General features: G+C 62.0%; 1 protein-coding gene across 7 annotated transcripts in view; it reads right to left on the bottom strand.

The window, feature by feature from the left end:
• Positions 1 to 18070, bottom strand: part of TLE3 (TLE family member 3, transcriptional corepressor) — a 28421-nt gene extending 10351 nt beyond the window's left edge. For 2 of the 7 annotated variants that reach the window (XM_064517815.1, XM_064517818.1), the window contains exons 1-8: positions 17639 to 18070; positions 17054 to 17201; positions 16842 to 16942; positions 16675 to 16738; positions 15898 to 15942; positions 7346 to 7408; positions 6847 to 6951; positions 827 to 1031 (exon numbers count right to left, since the gene is read on the bottom strand). In XM_064517815.1, coding sequence (XP_064373885.1) covers positions 827 to 1031; positions 6847 to 6951; positions 7346 to 7408; positions 15898 to 15942; positions 16675 to 16738; positions 16842 to 16942; positions 17054 to 17077 — 607 coding nt within the window. In that variant the 5' untranslated portion in view covers positions 17078 to 17201; positions 17639 to 18070. The remainder of the gene's footprint in view (positions 1 to 826; positions 1032 to 6846; positions 6952 to 7345; positions 7409 to 15897; positions 15943 to 16674; positions 16739 to 16841; positions 16943 to 17053; positions 17202 to 17638) is intronic. The other 5 variants (XM_064517819.1, XM_064517821.1, XM_064517820.1 and 2 more) reach the window with 3 other exon arrangements.
• Positions 18071 to 20736: the final 2666 nt, after the last annotated feature.

The raw sequence follows: 20736 nt of genomic DNA, 5'->3' as shown, positions 1-20736 counted from the left end.
TCTCCGGGTGATTTAAATCCATGCCGAAAAAATGCATGCAATTGCGTAATTGCTTCCAATGGATTTTGCTCACTGATTTTCATGGGGAAGAAAAAAACCTCAAATCCAAAAGCAGCAGAAGCTAATGGGTTGGTGACATTGTAAGGTAACTACCCTCTAAATGGACGTATTTAGGGGAAAGATCTCAGATCTTGCTATATTAATGGATAGGCGGACTTGCAAGGAAAATCTTCAACACTGTTGATTTGCAACTGAAGTCACACACCATTTCTCTACTAAAGAGATTTTCTCATTTCTAATAAAAAGATAAAACAACAAGTTTGCTGGTGAATATTGCTGGTTTCCAGGCCAGGGAAAGCCTCTGCGTAGACTTCCCCTGGGATGGGGAGGAGCCAGCCGGAGGGTTGCACTGCAATCCACCAAGGCCAGATAACCTTCCTACTTATTTGGGACTGGGTTTTTTTTGGTTGGTTGGCTTTTTTTAAGTAATACCTCACCCACGTGCGTTCCCACGCGCTCTAGCGAGGCTTTGCTTTCTGCTGCTACTCCCATGGCTAAGCACAAGGGATTGCACATGAAAAGCGATGCCTGCAAAGCGTCTGGGCACCCACAAACCCCGCAGAGGAGCCGCTGGTGCAGGGGGAGGCAGGGTTTGCAGCAAGCCTTTCCCAAAGCCTCCAAGCACTTGAACCCACATGCAAACTCAGGGGGAACAAGAGCAAATCAACCAGAGCCCAATTTGCCGGCGTCGTTTTTTTGCAGCAATTTGCCTTCGCTGTCCTAAACGGGCGCAGAAAGCCCGGGGCCGGGTCCCCGCCGCCCTCACCTCTGTGGTCCAGGTCGTGGTGGTTCTTCTCGTCCTTGACGGCGAGGTGCGCCTGGCTGCCCAGGGCGCCGAGGGCCAGCAGCCCCGAGCTGCTGCCGCTCACCGGCGGGATGCCCGGCGGCTGGAGGCCCGAGGGGTGCGGCGGCAGCTGGACCGGGGGGCCGTGCGCGGCGTGAGAGAGGTGCTGGGCCTGGAGCTGCTGCTGCTGCAATGAAAGCACCAGTGAGCCGGGCAGGGGATTCGGGGAGTTTCCGGGAGATTTGCACAATTTTGAGCGAGGCCGCGCGGCAGCGGGGAGAGCCCGGGCCGGGGTGCACCCGGCGTCGCGGCGAGGGCAGAGCCTGGCGGGAGCTCGCCCACCTGGAAGGAGAAGCCTCGTTAGCGGGCGGGAGCAGGGAGGGAGCCGGCGGCCCGGCATCACGAGCGTTTCCGCGGCACGCTCTCCCCAAGCCGGGCTGCAGGACTCCTCTCCGATTCGGGGTGCTCCGCATCGCTGCTGCAGATCCGGCTGCTTCCGCTCTCTGGCAGATGCAAGCTGGAAAGCAGGGCACCGCTGCCCTCGGAGCGCCGGATCGGACACGGAAACCGCGAGCATCCAGGGATGCTTCCACACCACCGCGGAAAGGAAAGTTTTCGCCCGTTTGCTAGGGACTAGTTTTAAGGCATCAGATGGTGAAATCAAAACCACCGGCAAAGCACCGCTGCGCGTGGGGCAGCACGCACGGGGAAGGGCATCCCCCACGCCAAACCGGGGTCGCGCCGGGCCGTGCACCACGTTGCACCGTCTGCGGGGCAAAACCCCGCACGGGCGCCCAGCACGGCCGTGTCCTCGCTGCAGCGTGGGAACCCACTCACGGAGACCCTCCTGCTCCCCGGGCAAGGTGGGCGAGCGGCGTTTCCAGCAAGACGGCTTGGTTGTCCCTCCAGAGCGACTGACCACGCACGAACGACCGCGCGCGGACGCATGGCACTGCCGGCCAGGTCCACAGGGACGTGCAGCGCTGTGCTCGCTCGCTCCTGCTCCGGGCTCCCGGAAAGCCACGGAGCCCAGCTGCCCAGGCACGTGCGCGGCCAGCCGCGGGAACAGCTGGCTCATTTTTGGCTGGAAAAAGCTGAACTCCAGCTTTGGGGAGAGGAAGCAAAAAACACATACATCTCCTGAATTTCTGGTTCAGATGCAAACTTGCTTGAAGCACCAGCTGAAAGGGGAGCCGGGCCGGGCCTCCCGCGGCCCCTGTGCCCCAAGGATGCATGCTGGGCGGCCGGGACGCCCCGGGGGGGCCAGGCGGGTTTCCAACCCTCGCCGGCCCCACGGCTCCCTCGGAGCAGCACCAAACGAGCCGCCGGGATGAGGCACACCACGGACTGACGGCGGGTTTTGCCCCCCTCTGCCGCAGCCCAGCCCGGCTGAGGGGCACCAGGGCGGGCAGCGCTGGAGCAAGGCGCAGCGCGCTGGGAAGATGCTCCCGGGGGGACGCACTGCCACCCCAACCCGGGCGCCCCAAAAGCAGCGGCCAGTGGCCCGAGAGCAGGCACGGCCTCCGAGGGAGCAGGCTTGGGCGCTGCGGCGAGGGCAGGCGTCCTTGGCTTGTGAAGGGGACCTTACGGCACAGCACGAGCTTTTGCAGCCAGGGACAGCTGGGGACCCAGCACCCTGCACCCAGGGCCGCGGGGGCATCCTGGCCCGCGATGCTGCCAGGTCCAGCCCCTGCTCGGCAGCCCCAGGGGCGCCCGGGGCAGGGCAGAGCGAGCCTGCCTTTGCACAGAGGATGCGGCCCGCGGCTTACAAAACACGCCAGGAAAACGTGGCAAATCGGGTTAAACCCGGCAGAGATGAGAGGGGCCCCAGAGCTCCATGCTCGGCCCAAGTCACCAGGACGCTTCGACCCCGCCAAGCCTGGAAGGTGGATTTAAAAGGTGCTGGGGAGTCCCGGCCTCATCCAGCGTAACACCATGGCTCCAAAAGCCCAGCTGTTATTTACCCCCGGCTGCTCCAAAGGAGCCTTTCGAACCAACTGTGCCAACAGCGCGAGCAGGCAGTGGGAACGGGCTCCCGAGGCCCAGGAGCAGCTCGGCCGTTGCAAACATTTCCCAGCCGATCTCGCCGAGGGCAACGGGTGCCAGAAGGGCCTGTTTTAAGTAGTAGCAGGAATCGGTGACTTGTTCTCACGTGCTGCTGCTGCTGCGCAGAGCGGGGCCGGGCACGGGAAGGCCGGGCGGGCGACCCACACCTGCGCCCGAGCCGCGGTTCTCAGCCCCGCGCGGGGGGAGAGGGGAAACCCCAGCGAGGACACAGCCTGGGCCAGGTCCGAAAGCAAGGAGCTGCTGCTTCAGGGAGAGGACGTGCGCTATCTTAAAATGCAGCTTCTTCCAGGCAGCACAAAGGCCTCAGGTGCGGCAGAAGCCGAGTCTAGAAGGCAATCAGGCGTTTGCAATGCCAGATGCTCCTCCCGGGAGGGTTGCACCCCGTGGAGACCAGCCCTGGCCAGCAAGACGAGCCCAGGGGAAGGTGTGCGGGCTGGGCATGCCCGTGTCCACGGCACGGCCGCAGCCATCGGGGATCGACGTCCCGGCACGGCCCGAGGAGACAGCGGAGCCCCGTGCAGCCGGGGGACAGCAGACAGCACCTGGCCGGGGCAGGGGGAAGGCGAGACGGCTGCCCACCTCCACCCAGCTCCTCCCTCCGCTGGAGCAGAAAACGGCTGGGTTTCTTGTTTTCGAGTCGCCAACAAACAAGTGCATCCAGCCGCTCAGTGAACGGCGTGGGACCGGCCCGCGTCCTCCGAAACCGCCCCCGCGACATCCCCGCTCCGGTGCGGAGACTCAGATCAAACATCAAGACGCGGCGTCCCCCGAGACGTGGCTCCAGAGCCGTTTTCGCCCCGTGGGCTGGCAGGAACTGTTTTGAAAACTTCCTCGCACAGCAGAAGATCTCGCAGAAGCACAACCTCCCTGCGTTGGCCGGTGCTAACCTGTCCGTGCCTCCAGACGCAGGAGCAGCACGGGGATCACGCATGCTGCAAGCCACCCGGCACCACCGAGCTGCCCCGGGAGCATCTGCGAGGCTGCAGGGCTGCGGCTGCTGCTGCTGCTCCGCTCGCCATCTCCACGCCATCCCCATTGCTCGCACCAGCCGGCTGCTCCGCCACCTCGGTGCCCATCGCCCTGCGGAGCCGTCGACGCTCGTCCCTCCTCCTGGCCAGCGGCGCGGTGCAAACAGCGAGGGTTTCAGAGCGGCGGATGCTCCGGGGCTCGCGTGCAGCCTCGCGGGGCTGCGGCATCCTTTCGACGTCTCCTCGGCACGCCCGAGCCGGAGAATGAGTCAAAACCAGCTCAGGACTTTGCACCGGGGCTTTTCCTCCGCTGGCGGGACCTGCAGCCGGCTTCGCCTCCCGCGGAGCCAGGACCAGGGAGCACTGGGGTCTTGCAAAGCCAGCGCGGGCGACAGCGGGGAGCACGCGGCCCCCGGAGCCTCTCCCGCAGCCGGGAGCCCAGCAGCCCCCGCTCCCTCGCTCCAGCCCTCGGCCAGCAATGGGCCGTCGCCGGGAGATGCACACCGATGCGGCTTCCTCCCGCGCCGGACAAATACACCCAAGACGGGAAGAGGTGACACTTTACGAGAAAGGCTGGCAAGGAATATCTCGTACGTAGAGTGTTTTTAATTGGATTATGTACATCATGCTTCATGCCTTTGTTAACTGATTTAATGGTTCACCACTTAAGTTCACCACTTGCGTTAAATTTAGTAAAGTAGTCTAATCATTTCCAGAGCTATAACCAAATCAAGGGCTCAATTTCACAGAAGCCTGAAGCAGAGGAACTGCAAGACAATGGCCTAGATGCATAAAATTAACAGTTCTTGACCTCAAAAGGGGAGGAAAAAAAAGGGTTTTAATGATTTGGTGCATTTTTACATGTGCCGGTTTTGTTTTCAGCACCTGCACCAAGATGCTGATGCGGTGTATAAATAGAATCGCCTGCTCTCGCTGCGAGGCGGCCCGGGAACCCCCGCGCTCCCCGCACGCTCCGGCACCCGGCACGCTCCACTCGAGGAGGACGGACACGCGCGAGCCGTCCCGCCCCGCGTGAGCAACCCTGCGACAGCAAACCTGCGTGCACGCATGCATGCGACGGGGGAAACGCAGACTGCCGAAGCAACCAGAAGCGCTCGGTTTTGCATTGCAAAAAGGGGTCGCGAGGCCGGTGCAGCGACGTGCAACCCTGCGGGCGAGCCCTCCCCGCCGAGCGCGGCAGGCAGCACCGCCTGCACGCGGGTCCCCAGCGCCCCGGGGAGTCCCACAGCCCTCCGCCACCGCCCTCGGGCGATGCCACCGTCGAGGCGGCCGCGGACCAGCTCCGCACGCCTGTTTTTAAGTGACGGGCTCTGCCCTCCTCTCCAGCGATCAAAGTGCACGGTGATTCCTTGCCATCTTCCTGCCAAGCCACCTCGGGGTCCCTCCCTCGGCAAGATAAAAATAATAATAAAAAGCCCTCGCCTCTCCCCAGCCCTGCAGCAGCGCCCGCCCGGATGGACGCCGGGTCCGCGGCGAGCGTGCAGCCGAGCGTGGCCCCGCAGCTCAGCGCTCTCCGCCGCCGCCCGTAACTCCTGCCTCGTGGAAGTTCGTCAGGCAAAGCAATTAAATGGCTGGCTGCTTAATGACGGGACGACGCTGCGTTAGCTCTGATCCGAGGAAGCAATTACCTCGGAAATGGGGGTCGCGGGCCCCGCTCGTTTACCTTAATTGAATTCCAATATCTGCCTCCAGCTGCCTTGACTCCCAACCATGGCTTAAAGGAGCTAATCAAAGCACGACGTCTCCCTCATTTCCGTGTTTCTGCTGCGGATCCAAGAGTTCGGCTGGTGCAAAGGAGGCGCAACGCTGCCGGCAGCGAGACCCGGCGCGGGCACACGGTCGGGCACGGCCGCTCCCGCGAGGACCGGGAATAGGGAAGTTCACGGGCACACGCGTAAGCAGCACTTGCAATATCTTAAGCCTGCCTAAGGGCTCGGCACAGACGGACGAGGCGTATCCCCGTGTCCACCAGCACTTCCACCCCACGCCTCCGCACCGGCACCAGCCCGGCCTGGGCAGGGGCGAGCGGCAGCAGCCAACGCTTTGATCTGCCTTGAAAGTTGCTGGAGTCCAGAGCACGTTCCTCCACTCACGTCTACCCATAAAAAAGGAAAAATGTATATAAAGTCTTCCAGTTTCACGGGACGTGCGAGCTCAGCAAGAGCTCCGTGCCGGCAGCCGCGGCGAGGCTGCTCCAAACGGCTCCGTTAAACGCGGGAAGGATCGAGAGCCGACAGGCGCAGAGGAGAAGCTCCCTTGCAGCTTAAGAAAGAAGTACGAATAGTAACTTAAAAAAACCAAAACACACACCTAGACCCAAAAGAGCGCTAACGAAAGCCTAAGGCCAGCGCACAGGGACGCCGCGATCGGGGACTGGGGTGTCCCACAGACAAGGCCGTTCGGCTTCAACACGGGGAGAGGCTTCCTGCGGGACCGAGGAGACCGTTGCATCCATTAAAGAGACAACAGAAATGGTTAGGCTGGAAGGCAGGAGACGGGGGCCACAGACCCCGCCAGCGTTCACGCGGGCGACCCGACGCGCGGACCACCGCCTCCGCCGAGCTCGCAGCACATTTCACATCAACAGTACGAGCAGAGATGAGCCTGGGCTCAGGGGACCTGCGCGGGGCCGGCCCCCCCACCCCCGGTTTGGGCAGGTGGCACCGCGGCCATCAGCCGGCCACCAAGCTTGGGGACCACCAGACTGAGCCCACACGGGCTCTTCTCGCTGCATTGGTGCCCTGGGGGAGACCCAGCCCCGCTGCCCCGGCCGGGGGGTCCCACCCCACATCCCACCCAATGCCGAATCGGGAATTTCTGGCATTTGGGGCTGTTTGGCGGCAGCGGGGCCTCGGGGGTGCCGCAAGCCGCCCTCCTTTAACGCCGCCTGAGCGCAGGCTTGTCTCTGGCTATGGTAAATGATAGGAATAAAAGGGGTATACACACGGTGAGAGGCAGATTGGGAAGTCCACGTACCCCGATGATAGCATTCAACTCCGTCATCGTCACTTGCTTGGCACGCTCAACAGCCTGCGCGACTTGCTGTTGGTGCTGGGGGGACAAAGGGTCGCGGCGGCGTCAGAGCGGGGACCCCCGGCTCGGCACCACCCCCTCGGCTGGCTTTGCCCCGCAGCCCCCCCGGGTGACCCACGGCGGCGGCTCCGGCCCCCCGCCCGCTTGCAACCTCCGCGGAGCCTCCTGCAAGCGCGCTCGCCTGCCCCAGCCCGCAACCCCGGCTCCCGAGCGGGAGGGAGGGTCCCGTCACCCGCACGAGGGTCCCGTCACCCGCACGAGGGTCCCAGCCCCACGTCTCCCGCGGCCCCGACGAGCCGCCCCCACCTCCAGCCCCACATCTCGCCCCCGGCCCCACAGCACCGTGTTTCGGGGGAAACCCGCACCCCGGAGCACTTCCATCCCCCCGGCTCAAGCGTGAAAACATCCTTACCTCTTGTGACAGAAAAGGCATGATCTGAGCTAAAATCGTATTCAGTCTTTTAGCAATTTCTGTCTGAAAAAAGGGAAGAAAAAGGCAACAGTTAGTACAAAGCGGTCTTGTGCGGACGGCAGAGACACCAAAAACATTAAAATGAAGCTTCTCAGAAGCAGCGATTTGCATCCCCTCCCCGTCCCCTCCCGCTGCACAAGAGGAAGCAGCTACTCCCAAAAGCGGCAACAAAAGTGCACCCGTGCGCGCTGCGCTCGCCGGCTTGGGAACACGGGCACGCTCTCCCCGCTTTGCGCTTTTCTGATGTTTCAGTCCCGTTTCCACCATGAGACCGAGTGCTGCAAACCAGCCCCAGCAGCGCCGCGCTACCCGTACTTCCTCGGCTGCAAGGAAGCCCGGACACGGTCCCCAGCGGCAAGGCGTCCCTGCCGCTTGCAGCCCACGAGGATGCCTCACCTCAGCGCAAACCTTCAGGAAGCTACTACAAAAACATCATTTTCAGCCCTCTAGCAACAACGGGCTTATGGAAACAATTCATACCAGCTCTTAAATAACCTGCTTTGCGACACCTCGCGCAGACAAACACTGCTTTGTTTGCTATCGAACAAGCCCAGGACTGCAGTGCAGAGCGGCGATTCTTGCCCATTTATCCAGGCATCCAGCAAAGCACCTATCGTCAGGGAAACCTTCGGACAGGGCGCCCGGAAAGGGCTGGGGCAGCTCCGTGCTTTGGAGGCCGGGCCGCCCGCGCTGCCTGCCACGGCTCGGGAGGCTGCTCTGGCCGCACCGCGTCTGCAAAGGCCGGGTTACGTAAAACGGCTTTTGCACGTTGAGCCCGAACGTGCGGGTGTGACGGCTCGTCAGGATCACGTTCCACTCCCGCCGCTTGTTTGCAGGAGTTAAGTTTCTCCGTGAGAAACCTCTGCAAACATTAACCGCCCTGTGCGTTAAGTGTTTAGTCAACAGCGAGCCTTGGCTGGTGCCACGAACAATGTATGGTTTACTCTGATCTTGACTTCATCGAGATCTTTCTCCACCCCTGAACTAAAGCCATTCTGAGCTACTTTTGCCATCCTTACCTCACACTCAAGAAATTTAACCCATAACCATTTACACCTGTCAGCTTGACCACGTAATTTAGGAGTTTAATAATAACAGCCTATGCTGTCAAACTGTGGTTTCTGCAACATCTCTATTAACTTGGAATAACATTTTCCTCGAGTGAAAACCCGGCTTCGCATTTCATGCGAGTCAGCAGTTCGTATTTTAAGCCCCGCTGCCAGGAGCTCCCACCCGGACCTGCACCGCGCCGCCCGCACGACGCGCTGGCTCCGCAAAGGGACCCGGGAGCGGGAGCGGGAGCACCGGGCACCCGGCCCGAGGCGACAGCCCCGCGGGGAAGCCCAAACGCCGCCCTATCCCGGTACCCAGCACCAAGACGCGCAGCTGCACGAGGACCCCGAGACGCAGCGCCGTGCCGGCGAGCCCCGCTCCGCTCCGGGGAAAGGCTCCAGGCTAAAGCCCCAAACGCGGCCGGCGCTGGGAAGCGGGATTTCAGCCCCCGGAGCTGCAGCCAGGAGGGAAAACCCCCTTGGACCGCGCGGCACGGCGAGGTAGGGAACCGGCACCGTGCACCCGCGGCGGGAAGGCTTCCCGGGGAGGCCCGCGGCAGCGCGCCGCGCATCGCAAGGGTTAACGCGGGCAGCCGCCCCGACCGAGGCAGCTGTTAAAACAGCTCCTGGTCCAACTCAAACAAGGCCTGAACAGCCATAAAGATTCAACGCGGCAACAATGGCCAGAGCGGGGCCCTGGAACCCAATCAAACGCCAAAAATTCCTTCTGATCGCTCCGAACAGCTCGTTATCAATAAAACACGAGTGATTAAGTAGGTCTCGCTCCAGCTTCCCCCACGCACCGCTCTCCAACTGCAAGGTGCTTCTTCACGAGATGGCCAGAAGCCGTCTGCAAGGCGAGAAAGGGATGGAACCGCTGGAAAGCCCAATACGGCAGCACTGAGGGGGAAATCTGCACCGCACGCTCCGGGGGATCGGGGAGAGGCACTTCGGCATGGCTGGTCTAACGCGAGGTAGGTGCCAAAGCAAGAGCACGGCTGACAGGTCGCAGAACGTCGATACCGCGAGCAGGCGCTCAGGGAACCCCAACCCGTCACAGCCCGGCCCCATCCCGCGGAGGAAACTGCTGCCGGGGCGAGCGCAGCCCAGCAGAGCATCCCAGCAGAGCATCCCAGCAGAGCATCCCAGCAGAGCATCCCAGCACGGCTCGCTCCGAGCGCTCCTCTCCAGCACGCCTGCTCACGCAGCAGCACCTCGCTTAAAGCACACAGAAAAGCAGCATCTTTATTCCAGCACTGCTAGTTTGTACTTCAAAGCGGCGGCGATATTTCTGGAGGTCTTTCCAGAGAGCATCCTGGAGCTCAGGTTACACCTGCTGCTTTTATTAGCTCTTTCGGAGAGCAGGGGAATTTGCTGGCCTCTGCTTCGAGCAGGAGGCATCTGGAAGTTGCTGCGTTTGGGATTCAGGTGCGCGAGCTGCGGCCTGGCGCCCCGCGGACGGCAGGACCGTGACGGACCCGAACGCCAGGACGCCGGGAAGTCTGGAAATTGGAGATGCTCCTTGCCCAGGAGGAAGGGCCCCGGCCAGCGCGAGCTTCCAAACGCGGTGGCCAAATGCAATTTTGTCTGCCTGGTCTGAAACATGTTTTGGACTTTTCATCTGTAGATCCCCAAACGCTGCACAAACGCCAACTCTTGCAGCAAAGGCGTCCCAGAAACTCCAGCCCCGAAGGCGATGCCCAGCCCGCGGGACCGCCCGGCTCCCGACGCCGAGCCGCGAGCTAAAACGGGGACTGACCCCGGCGAGGCGCCGCGGCCGCAGCCCCCCCGGCGAGCCCGAGCCCGACCCCGGCCCACAGCGCGCGACGACTTCAAAGTGCGGCGGTGCCGCAGATAACCGCGGTGCCGCTTACCTCACAAGCTGCCGGCGATAGGTAAACCTCTTTAAAGGCCTTCTTGGCATTGACGTATCGATTAGATTATATATAAACTACAGCTCCATTAAATATTTATTCCTCCAGATGAAGCCTATTGGATTCCTGACGCAACAAGCACTAAACGCATTGCTCTTTCAGGGCGATCGCTCCGGGAGGAGCTCGGCTCCGCTCGTTTTTGCTAGCCCCAAACAAATTCTAGAACAAATTCAATCCTGGCTGGAAGGAAAACAGCGGTGCCAGCACGAGCGGTCCCGCGGGCCGCGCATCGGGAAGGTCGTTCCAGCGCAAAGGAAAGACTCCAGCATCCGAACAGCCGGCTCAGCGGAGCAAGGAGAGGCGGCTCCTGCCTCTCCCGGGGCACCGGCGAGCGCTGCCGCGACCCGGACTCGCTAAACGCACGAAGAACGACTGCCGTCGGAGCTCGGTCCGGTTCTGCCCAGTTTTCCAACAGAGCTTTGCAGAAAAGCCTCACGCTCGGCAAAGAGAGCGACCTGCCCGGGGAGCTCGGCAAGCAGGAACACGTTAGATGCCCCAAACGCTATGTTTGCAGCCGCGAGGTTTCCTGTTAACATGCAACGCGATAATCTTCAAGCATTTCCTCGCTTCGGCTTTTCCCGTTCCCAAGCAGACCGAACTCCGGTCGTCGCCGTTCCAAGCGCAGCGGGAGGGAGACGGGCTGTGGGGCTCCCCACGAGCAGGGGCCCCCGCCGCCCCCCACGTCCCCTCCCGTCCCGGCACTGGGGAGGAGGCAAGCGAAGGGGCAAAGCCTCCAAACCCTCTGCGCTGCAGAAAACGCGGCGGCAGGAGCGGAGGGGACAGGGCGGGCGCTCCCGCGGGGACAGGGCTGCAGCGAGGTTCACCCGAGGCAGCGGGACGCCAGAGCCAGCTCCACCGCGCTCGTTAAAAAGGGCAGGGAGTCAGGAGCGCCTGAAATCCCGACTAATCCCCCCCCCCGGCCCCCCCGCTCCCGCCGGGAACCCGACCTGCTGCCGCGCGGGAGACGCTGCCGGTTCGGCGCTCGGCGAGCAGGGAGGGGGCGAGTGAGAACATTTGCACCGCCATAAATCTGCGATGCTGATGCCGAGAGACAGCCTGCCCGGCGCGAGCACCGCTCTTAAAATGGCCAAAGCAGCTACCAGAACCCGCAGCGCTTAAGGGCATGGGCCGGCGCTGCTGGAGCGGGGCCGAGCGGGCAGCGAGCGCGCACGGCTGCACGGTGCTGAGCCGCTCCCGAGGCCGGGTCTGGCCTCCCGTCCCCTCACCTCTACACCTGGACGTGGCAGAGGGAAGCTCAGAACTGCTCCCGGCCCTCGGTCGCAGGATATGCAGAGTATCACCGAAACCAGCAACCTTAGAAACGACGTAAAGCTTCTGAGCGCGAGTTGGAAGAGCTGCAGCCTCCAAGCAGACTGCCGCTGCCTCGGGGGGGGGGGGGGCACCCCGTTCCCGAGGGGGCCCGAGCGCATGCTACGCCCTCACCATGCCCCGCAGACGTTTGCTGTGCCAAAAAAAAACCCCAAACTAGTCTTGGGCTTAATTAAGCAAGTAAAAAAAAGCTGCATGCTACCGGACTCGTCTCGAGGCAGAGCGCCCCGACCCCACCACCACCGCGGCCAGGCACGCGCGCGCATCGGAGCAAGCGGCTTCCAGCGGCGCTGAAGACCAGATTTTGGGTTGCACCAGCCTAACCTCCACTTTTAACCCCCACCCTCGCTCACCGGTTTACACGGGGCAGGATGGAGGCCAGGGACCGGGGCTGAGCCCAAGGCACAACTCAGCCGGCCCTTCCTCCCCGCGAGGAACCTGCCGAAACGTCGCCGAGATCTTCCCTGCACAGCTAAGCCCTGGAAGCGACGGGCAGCCCCGATGGGCGCCGCATCGCTCGAGGCTTTGCGGGAGAGGAGGCGAGAGATGCCCGGAGAAAACCTCGCGGCAGGGCAGCCCGGGCTCCTCCGCGGCTGGGGGACACGGGAGCTCCCCCCGGCCGGGGCCGCGCTGGCCACGCCGGTGCAACCCGCTCCCCACCGCGAAGCCTCAGCCGAGCGCAGGACAGGAGCGCGGGGAGGAGGAGGAGGACGGAGAAAGGAAGGGAGTAAATCATACCACCGGTGAAGCACCAGAAGCATTTGTTGAAACCAGGATATTGTCTCTTTAAGCACATGAAAATAAGGCCCTTGAGCAGTGTGGTTCTCACTCCGGCACACAATTATGGGTACTTTCAGCTGTCTACCACTATTTCAAGTGCGCTCTCCAACCAGGCTGTCAATGGCATGTTGAAAGCTATTTGCGGCTGCTATCGTTATTAGCAAAGTGGAGAGCTGCGCTGATGAGAATTAAATTCGGGGAGGGGGTGTGGAGGGGCGGCCACAGCAGTCATTACGGAATTAGCACCGCGGCAGCACCCGGCCGCCGGGCGCGAGGCGACGGGATGCAATGGGATGCAATGGGATGGGATGCGATGGGATGCTCCGTGCCCGGCCCCGGGGCTGCCGCGGCCCCGGCGGGCACCGCGCGCTCACGCCGCCTGCAAACCCTGCTCTCCACCTTCGCAGGCCTGGAAGTATCGCACTAACAAATTACTTGGCTTCTGAAGTATTTAGCAAATTATTACCTGGCACTCCTCGCTAACGAGCATGACAAAGTATATTGTGTTCTCAGAATATTCCAGAAAAAGCAGGCTGCTTTTCTCATGCAAGTGTCAGGAGGGTTTAAATTTGTTCCAAAGCATTAAGTGTTTAAGCACAAAAACAAGAAGTGCTTATGTGGAGAGTTCTCAGGCATTTAAAAAAAAGAAAAAAAAAAAAAGAAACGGGGAACAAAGGTTCTCTCCTCCAAGGTGTCTTGTTTCCCCGACCTGAAATTAGTTTCTCTTTTGGAATGATTCCTCCATCAGATTGCATTTTGCAATTATCTAGAAAGATCTGAATAAAAACAATGCAAAGACAACATGGGAAAGAAAGTTGCTTTGCAAAATCAATTAACCTTAAAGAGTTTCATTCAGGTTAAAAAAAAAAAAAAAAAAAAAAGAAAAGAAAAAAAAGCCCGAGCCTTGTGTAGGAAGGCTGAGCTTGGATAACAGCATTTTATTCACCACAACGACTGTGTCAGATGCGAGGAGCAACTCACCGTGTTACATGCAACACAGTGGGTAGTGACTTCCTAAATATTTCCCTGCATATGGAGCTGTTTACGAAACTACACTTTTTACTTAACAAGAAACGAGAGGCGAATAAAGGAAGAAGTACACACGGACACATATGCGCACACTTAATATGCAGCGCAGAAGAGATAATCTGTTATATAAGCCCACAGACAGACAATCCCTCTCGCTGGAGATGAAGTATCCATCCGTGTTTGTCTCAAGCAGATGTAATCACAAGCAGTGAAGTCTGGAGGGCAGGACACCGCATGAATAATTCAAGCACTTCAGTCTCCTCGATTGTGTGCAGATAAACACAAGTCAACCGCTAAACAGGTCAGCTGATAAACTTGTTTGTTCAGGACTAGCCACCCTCGACCAGATGCACCCAGGATCCGGCCGCAATTAGCGGGGGATGTGTGTAGCGAGGATGCCGCAGTCAGAAACGGGGGCAAACCCTCCCGGGGGGCTCCGTGCCGCTCTGGGGAGCTCCCAGCGCGAGCCCCAGCCGCTGCCTTTTCCTGCAGCGCCGTGCACATCGCTGGAGCCCCGTGCACATCGCTGGAGCCCCGTGCACATCGCTGGAGCCCCGGCCCCGAGCGAGCCCCAGGGCGTCAGGGCAAGACGCCGCACGCCCCGGCCCCGGCCAGCCCTGCTCGGCTAAAACGGCCGCTGAGCATTTTCGGGTTCCTCAGTTACCCTCCGCAACCATCCCAAGCGCTTCGCCTCGCCGCATGCCACCGGAGCGGCCGCCCTATTTGATTACACTGCATTACAGAGCGGATGTCAGAGCCGAGAGCAGAACGTCCCATCGACACGCTGCCGCGGCCAACGGCAGCTCCGGGCTCCCGAGCCCCCCCCGAGCCCCCGACGCTCCTGCGGCGGCGCGAACCTCTCGGACTAGCTTTGGGTTGCAACCCTTCCCCGGCGGAAAACACACCGCACACCTCGGGAAATATCAAGTTTCCAAAGCTTCGAGCCAGAGGAGAAACTCAGCATTTTGCAGAATCGTTTCGGTATCTCAGCGTTTGCACCGCGCGACCAGGCGCGGAAGCGCGTTCCCTCGCGGGGAAGCGCCTTTCCCGTCGCCCGCTCTCCTCCCGTCCCCAGAGCATCGCTGCAGGTTGCACCCACCCCGATGATGCCAGCCGCCCCGGGCAGAGGCCCTGCACGGGAGCCCAGAGCAGGCCCGCACGCAAATTCCGCATTCAGGGATATTCCCGGCTGCACCAAGACAAAACGCACTTTCGGCTGCTGCAGGCGGGGCAGCCCGGGCGCCCTGACCGCCCGCGGACCCCCGGATCACCCCGCGGCCCCCAAAGGCACCCGCGGCCACGGGAGCGGGCTGCGGGCACAAGGACACTTTTGTCCAGGCAGAAGCAATGAAGAGAAAGAAGTCCGGATTATCTGCATGGAAGAAGATATTTTTGAAAAACTGAAGACTAAGCAGTAATTATTTTTGTTACTAAGTGAACATGCACCAGAAAGCCAAAGGGAACCGCGTGCGGAGAGGAGAGGCAGATTCACAGCCAGACTGCTTTGAATTTAATCAGTCTGCTAGCAACACTTTCCTACTCAGGACAAGCGATGCTGCTACCACAAAAACACACTCTGGAGTTTAACGGGGCTGGTTTGTGAACTGCAAGGTCGATGTCAGCTTGTATCTGCCTCAAGTTCTTAATTAGAACTACTTCTAAAACCAGTAAGCGGCAGCAGCACAAATAATCAGGTCTAATCTCAATAATAACTTTATTCCTTTAAGTTTTACCATCATGTGCGCAGCCTTTAGGCTCTTTAACCATAATCTTATCAAGGTAGCACACCACATTCTGCTACAGTCCTCCACATTTTTCCTTCAGGCAAGTTATACATTAGAGCAGAAAGAAAAAAAAAAAAGAAGTAACAAAGATTGCTTCACTTTCCAGATGCAAAGACAAACGCATGGCATTGAGCAACACACCAGTAGATACCAGTATCCTAAAAGATAATTCCCTCCTAAGTCTCACGCTACAGGGCTGTACGTATCAGAGGTATGACCTTAAAACCAGTCAAGTTGTACCAATAACAAAGGCAGAGGAAAATGCACTAGCTAGCAGTATTTTTCAAGTGCACGGAACAGACTAACCCAGGTACAGATCCCTCAGTACGGAAGTCAATGCTATTTTCATCTCTTCTTCCTTTTTAAAACCCAAGTTTCTCCCGAATATATGCAAAAAACCCCACAAACCTGCCATAAACTTACTGTTCCAAATATAGCTACCGGGCCAAGAGATCCAACCTGAAGTCACATCCCTGACTTCAGCACTTATTCCCCATTTACTGCAATCAGGATCTAATTTTTTCTCGGGTTGAGAAAAGGGCAACAGGAGATCAATCAGAGTTTCCCCCCTTCAAATTACTCACCTGCTTGTGCATTTCAATATTCAAACCGTATGACATTTCATAGTACTGGGGAAAAAAAAAAAGCCAAAAAGAACTGTAATTAATTTAACACACGGTATTTGCATAAGGTCACTACCAGAAAGAAAACTGGTCAAAACTGGGCTTAAAGCATTGCCAGGCAAGGAAATTATACCTTGTAGCAGGCGTGTGTTTATGGGGTTTCCCTGGCATGCGTTTAGCGAGAGGACACTCCTCTCCGCTCCTGTTTTCTCCTCCTCGGCTACTCGGGGAACAAAGCGCAGGGCAGCGCGCCCGGCCCCGCAGCCCCCGCAGCCCCCGCAGCCCCCCCGGGGGCCGCTCGCGGAGGAGCCGCCCGCTGCTGCGAAACCCCCCAGAAACGCGGAGCACAGCGGTCCCGGAGAGCCGCGGAGCGAGGCGGCTTCTGCGGCAACAAAAGGGCCTCCCAGCCCCCGGGCGGGGCGGGGGGCGGGGGGGGGGGATGCCCGGGAAGGCGCCCGCGGAGGCCGCGGCCGGGCGGGGGGGGGGAACGGGGGGGGGTGAAGGGGTTAACAGGAAACTTGCGCGATGTTTTCAGCCTTTTCAAGTCTCTGCTGCGCTCTGGCAGCCGCCGAGCCCGGGGGGGGGGGGGGCGGGGGGGGCCGGGGACACCCCGTTCCGCGGGGGCAGCTCGCCCTGGGAGCGTGTCGCGGCGCGGCCAGGCCCCCTCGCCTGTTCGCGGCTCCATTATCGGCTAATGACATTTGCAGCGCGCTGCAAAACCCGATTAAAGTCTCTTACCATAACATAATGGCGCTGCATCTCGGTCTTTTCGTTCGCGAGCTTATCGTACTCCACTTTGAGGCTGGGAGGGCAAAGCAGAACAAGCAGGCGTTGGAGACCCCGCAGCGACCGGGGGCGGCGGGGGGGCGGCGGGGGGGGGCCGGGGCTCGGCGCGGCCCGCTCACCTGTGGTACTGCGCCTGCAGGAACTGGAACTCGTCCTTGATCCTGTCGCAGGACTCGGCCACGGTGAATTTGAAGCCCGGCTGGCCCGGCTGGTGCGGAGCCTGCGGGGAGCGGCCGGGGAAGGGCGCTGAGCGGAGCGGCGCGGCCCCGGGGGGGGGGGGGGGGGAGGCCGGGCGCCGCGGGGGGGGGGGGGGGGGCGCGGGGGGACTCACCGGGTGCCGGCCCTGGGGGTACATGGCAGGGCTGGGGGCGCGGATCACAGGAACCAGCCGCCGGCGCCGCCGCGCCTTGCCTCGCTACGGCGATCGCGACGTGCGCAGCCGCCCGCCGGCCTCGGAGCGCTCCCGGAGAGGCCGAAAACTGGAACAAAGAGACAAGAGGAAAGTCCGTGCGGGGGGCGGAGAGGAGGGAGGGGGAGCGGGCACGGCCCGGCCCGGCTCGCCGCGCGCCCCCCGCGCTGCACAGCCCAGCCCAGCCCGGCCCAGCCCGGCGCAGCGCACCGCACCGCACCGCCGGGGAGGCGCTGCGCGCCCGCGGAGCCCGGCTCAGCTCAGCTCGGCTCGGCTCGGCTCAGCTCCGGCAGAGCCGCCGCCCGCAGCGCCGCTCCTCGCGCCGTCGGGGGCCGGGGGCCTCCCCCCCGCTCGCCTCGCTCTTCTCCGCGATCCTCCTTTTCCTCTCGCCCCCCCCCCGCCCCGGTTTCCCCCCTCAAAAAAAAAAAAAAAAAAAATCAAGAAAAAAAACAATCCCCGAGATATTCCTGCTGCGAGAAGAAGGGGGAAGCAAAGCCAGGAACTAACGCCGGAGTAGCGCGGCTGCCATGGAGGAGGAGGAGGAGGAGGAGGAGGGAGAGAAGGCCGTACACATCCGACTTTCCGGGCGCCGCCGACATGCGAAGCGCGAGCCTTGACTCCGGCGGCCGCTCTCGCCTCTCGCCGCGCTTCGCCGCCGGGCAGCCAGCGCCGAGCCGGGGCGGCGCGGGGCCGCTCAGCGCCGGGCAGCCGTCATCGCCGTAACTCCGCAGGGCACGGGGGAGGCGTCCGCGGGCGGGGGGGTCCCGGCGCGGGGCGGGGCGGGGCGCCCCGGGAGAGGCCGCTGGTGGCGGTGCCGGTGGCGGTGGGCGCTGCCGCGGCCCCCGCGATGCCACACGCAGACCGGAGCCGGGAGCCGGAGCACGCGGTCCGCGCCGCCGCGAGAGCGCTCGGCGAGGGGCGGCCGCCTAACAAAACCCGGGCGGCCTCCCCGCCGCCGGCCAATGGCAGCGCGGGGAGCCCACGTGGGGCGGGCGAGCGCGGCCGGCGAGTGGCCGCCGCCGACGGCAACGTCACAATGCCATCTTGTGTCTGAAACTATGTAGCGAGCGCGGCGGCGGGGCTGCCCCGGCGCGGCCGCGTGTGCAGCGCCGAGCACACGCCCCCCGCGCGCCCCCGGCCCGGCCCGGCCCGGCCCGCTCCCGCCGCCGTCCGCGCCCGCTCGGCCTGGCTTCGCCGCGCCGCGGACCGTGCGCGCACGCGGAGCGAGGGGGCCCGAAGAATCGCGCCGCCGCCTCTCCTTTCTGCCTGGGTCGCGCCGAAGCCCGGCGGCAGCACCGCGCGGCGCGGTTTTCCGCAGCCCGGCTCCCCCCGTTGACTAATGCTCATCGGAGGGAAGGGTGGGAGCCATCAGCCTCGTAGCTATAAGCAATAATTTATCGGTTTATTCTCCAGCCTGTGAACGATAGCTTTCCCCATAATCTCATTAGATCTGCAAAGCAGTCCAATTAGATACTATAAAACAAACAGAATCGCTTTGTCACTTTAATGTTTTCACTTCATAAGATTTAATACCGATAAAATGGTCGGTACAAAAGTAGGAGAGGGGGAAAATAAGCCTCCTTCGCCAAAAAAATAAAAAGGCAGCTGGAGAATGGCAGGATGGCTCTCCTTCCTTCTTCCCCTCTCTCATTCCTCCCCTTTCCCCGTCTAAACTACAAGAAAAGCAAACATCCCCTTTGATGTGCCAGGCTCTGTGAAGAGGCTGAAACTCTGCCTGGTGCTTATACAAATGGGAACAGCCCTTTCTGCTGTTACTACCTGTTTCCCCTAATATTCCTCCCTGTGTCTCCTTTCAAGTCTGAGCAGCTTTAATGAAGAACACGGGTAATTTCATTAAAGTTACACATTCACCCGCAATGATTTGAATCTCCCCGGCTTTGCACGCCCTACAAAGGCCTGTTCATGGGGGGCGAGGGGCGGGCGGACCCGCCGCACCGGTGCCCCCCGAGCCTCCAGCGCAGCCCCAATCCGCGCCAGCCGGGCCCGGGTTGCGTCCTTCCCGACCCAGGCCCCGGAGCTCCCGGATCCAGGTGCCAGCTCGGCACCCCGCGAGAGGCCAAGCCGCTCGGCCGGGCCTGTACCCCCCCCTCCCCGCAGAGGGTCCCCGGGGCGGCCCGGCGGGCCGGGTTGGCCCCCTCGGGGCAATCTCACCCCCAGCCCGGCCCTGTCTCCCACTGGCGGAGGGGCAGGAGGGGGGCGGCGGGGCCGGGGTGGGTGGCAGCGCTGCATACGGGGCCTCGGCCGGGTGCCGGGCCCGGGTGCCCCCCCCCCCAGCCCGGTTCGGCCCGGTTCGGCCCGCGGGAGGCGCCGGTCGAGCCCGCCCCGCGCAGCAGCTCTCCGGCACAAAATGGCTCCTCTCCCGCACGTCACACGGAGCCTCCCCGCCCCACGTGGGCCCCGCCGCCCTTCCATCAAACCAGAGCCCTGACCAATGGGAAAGGCGCCGAGCAGAGTCCTCGAACCCCATTGGCGGCGCCGCGCCGGGCTGCCACTCCGGAGAGGGCGCTGTCAATCAAAGCCACGCGGGGCCGGAGCGCTGACAAATGCCTCTGCTTTTCAGCCTCCCGCTTGCAAATACTGCTTGGAATGGCTGCTTAATTAGCTTTGAATGGCTTTTCCTTCCAGCTCAAACAATCTGTCACTACCATGTGGTAAAAAGGAGCCATGCATAAAAAAGTAAGCAGAGGCTAAATATCAATTTGATTTTGTGTATCAAAGGAATATTTTATTTTTCTCCCTAGTAATGAAACGTATCAATTTAAATAATAAAAGGTAAAAAAAACCCTCTCTCTCACACACACGGAACAGGTAATTTTTTCTCCCCCGGGCCCACCAGCGAAGGGGCCCGCTCCCAGGAAGGGGGATCCCGGGGGGCCCGCCGGGGCTCGCCTCCTCGGGGGCGGCCGCTGCCGAACGGCGCCCGGGGCCCTCCCCGCCGGCCTGCGTCGCCGCGCCGAGGCGGCGGCGGTGCCTCACGTGGCCGCAAACCGGCTGGCGAGGGGGGAGCGCGGCGAGCCCAGCCCTGCCCGCCTTCATTAGAGCAGCGGGCGCAAATTACCGCGGGCTGCGCACCCCCCCACCCCCCCCCACGGCCCCGGCTCCAGCCGTTTAGCGCGGCCCCCCCGCCGCGGCGGAGCGCTACCGCCCCCCCCCCCCCCCCCCCGGCCGCGGCCCAGCCCCCGCCCCGCGCGGCGAGCGCGGCGGCCCTTTTCCCCGGGCCGCAGCCGAGAGCCTGACAATTATTTCCCGGAGTTCAAACGTCTCTGTCTCCAGCGCTAATTGGATACGTTTCAACTGTTTATGTTACAAGAAGTGTCAGGGTCATTTGCTACTGGAGCGCTGCCTTCCCATTGGCCGCCGCGCTGAGAGCCGCCGCGCCCCACGTGGGGCCGAGCGCCGGGCAGGGCGCGGCGGCGGCGGGCGCCCCGCAAAACCCGGCCCGGAGCCCCGGCCGCGGAGCGGGAGCCGCAGCGAGAGGCCGCGCACCGCCCCCCCGCGCCCCCGGCGGCCGCCTCCTGCCGTCCGTGCTGCCAGGGCCGCCTCTCTTTTTTCTCCTGTCTCCCTCTTTCCCTTCTCCACCTCTT

This window comes from Dromaius novaehollandiae, chromosome 10 (assembly GCF_036370855.1).
Source record: "Dromaius novaehollandiae isolate bDroNov1 chromosome 10, bDroNov1.hap1, whole genome shotgun sequence".
In the NCBI taxonomy this organism is placed as follows: domain Eukaryota; kingdom Metazoa; phylum Chordata; class Aves; order Casuariiformes; family Dromaiidae; genus Dromaius; species Dromaius novaehollandiae.
Note: the sequence above shows the minus strand (reverse complement) of the source record. Positions and strands in the feature narration are given on the sequence as shown.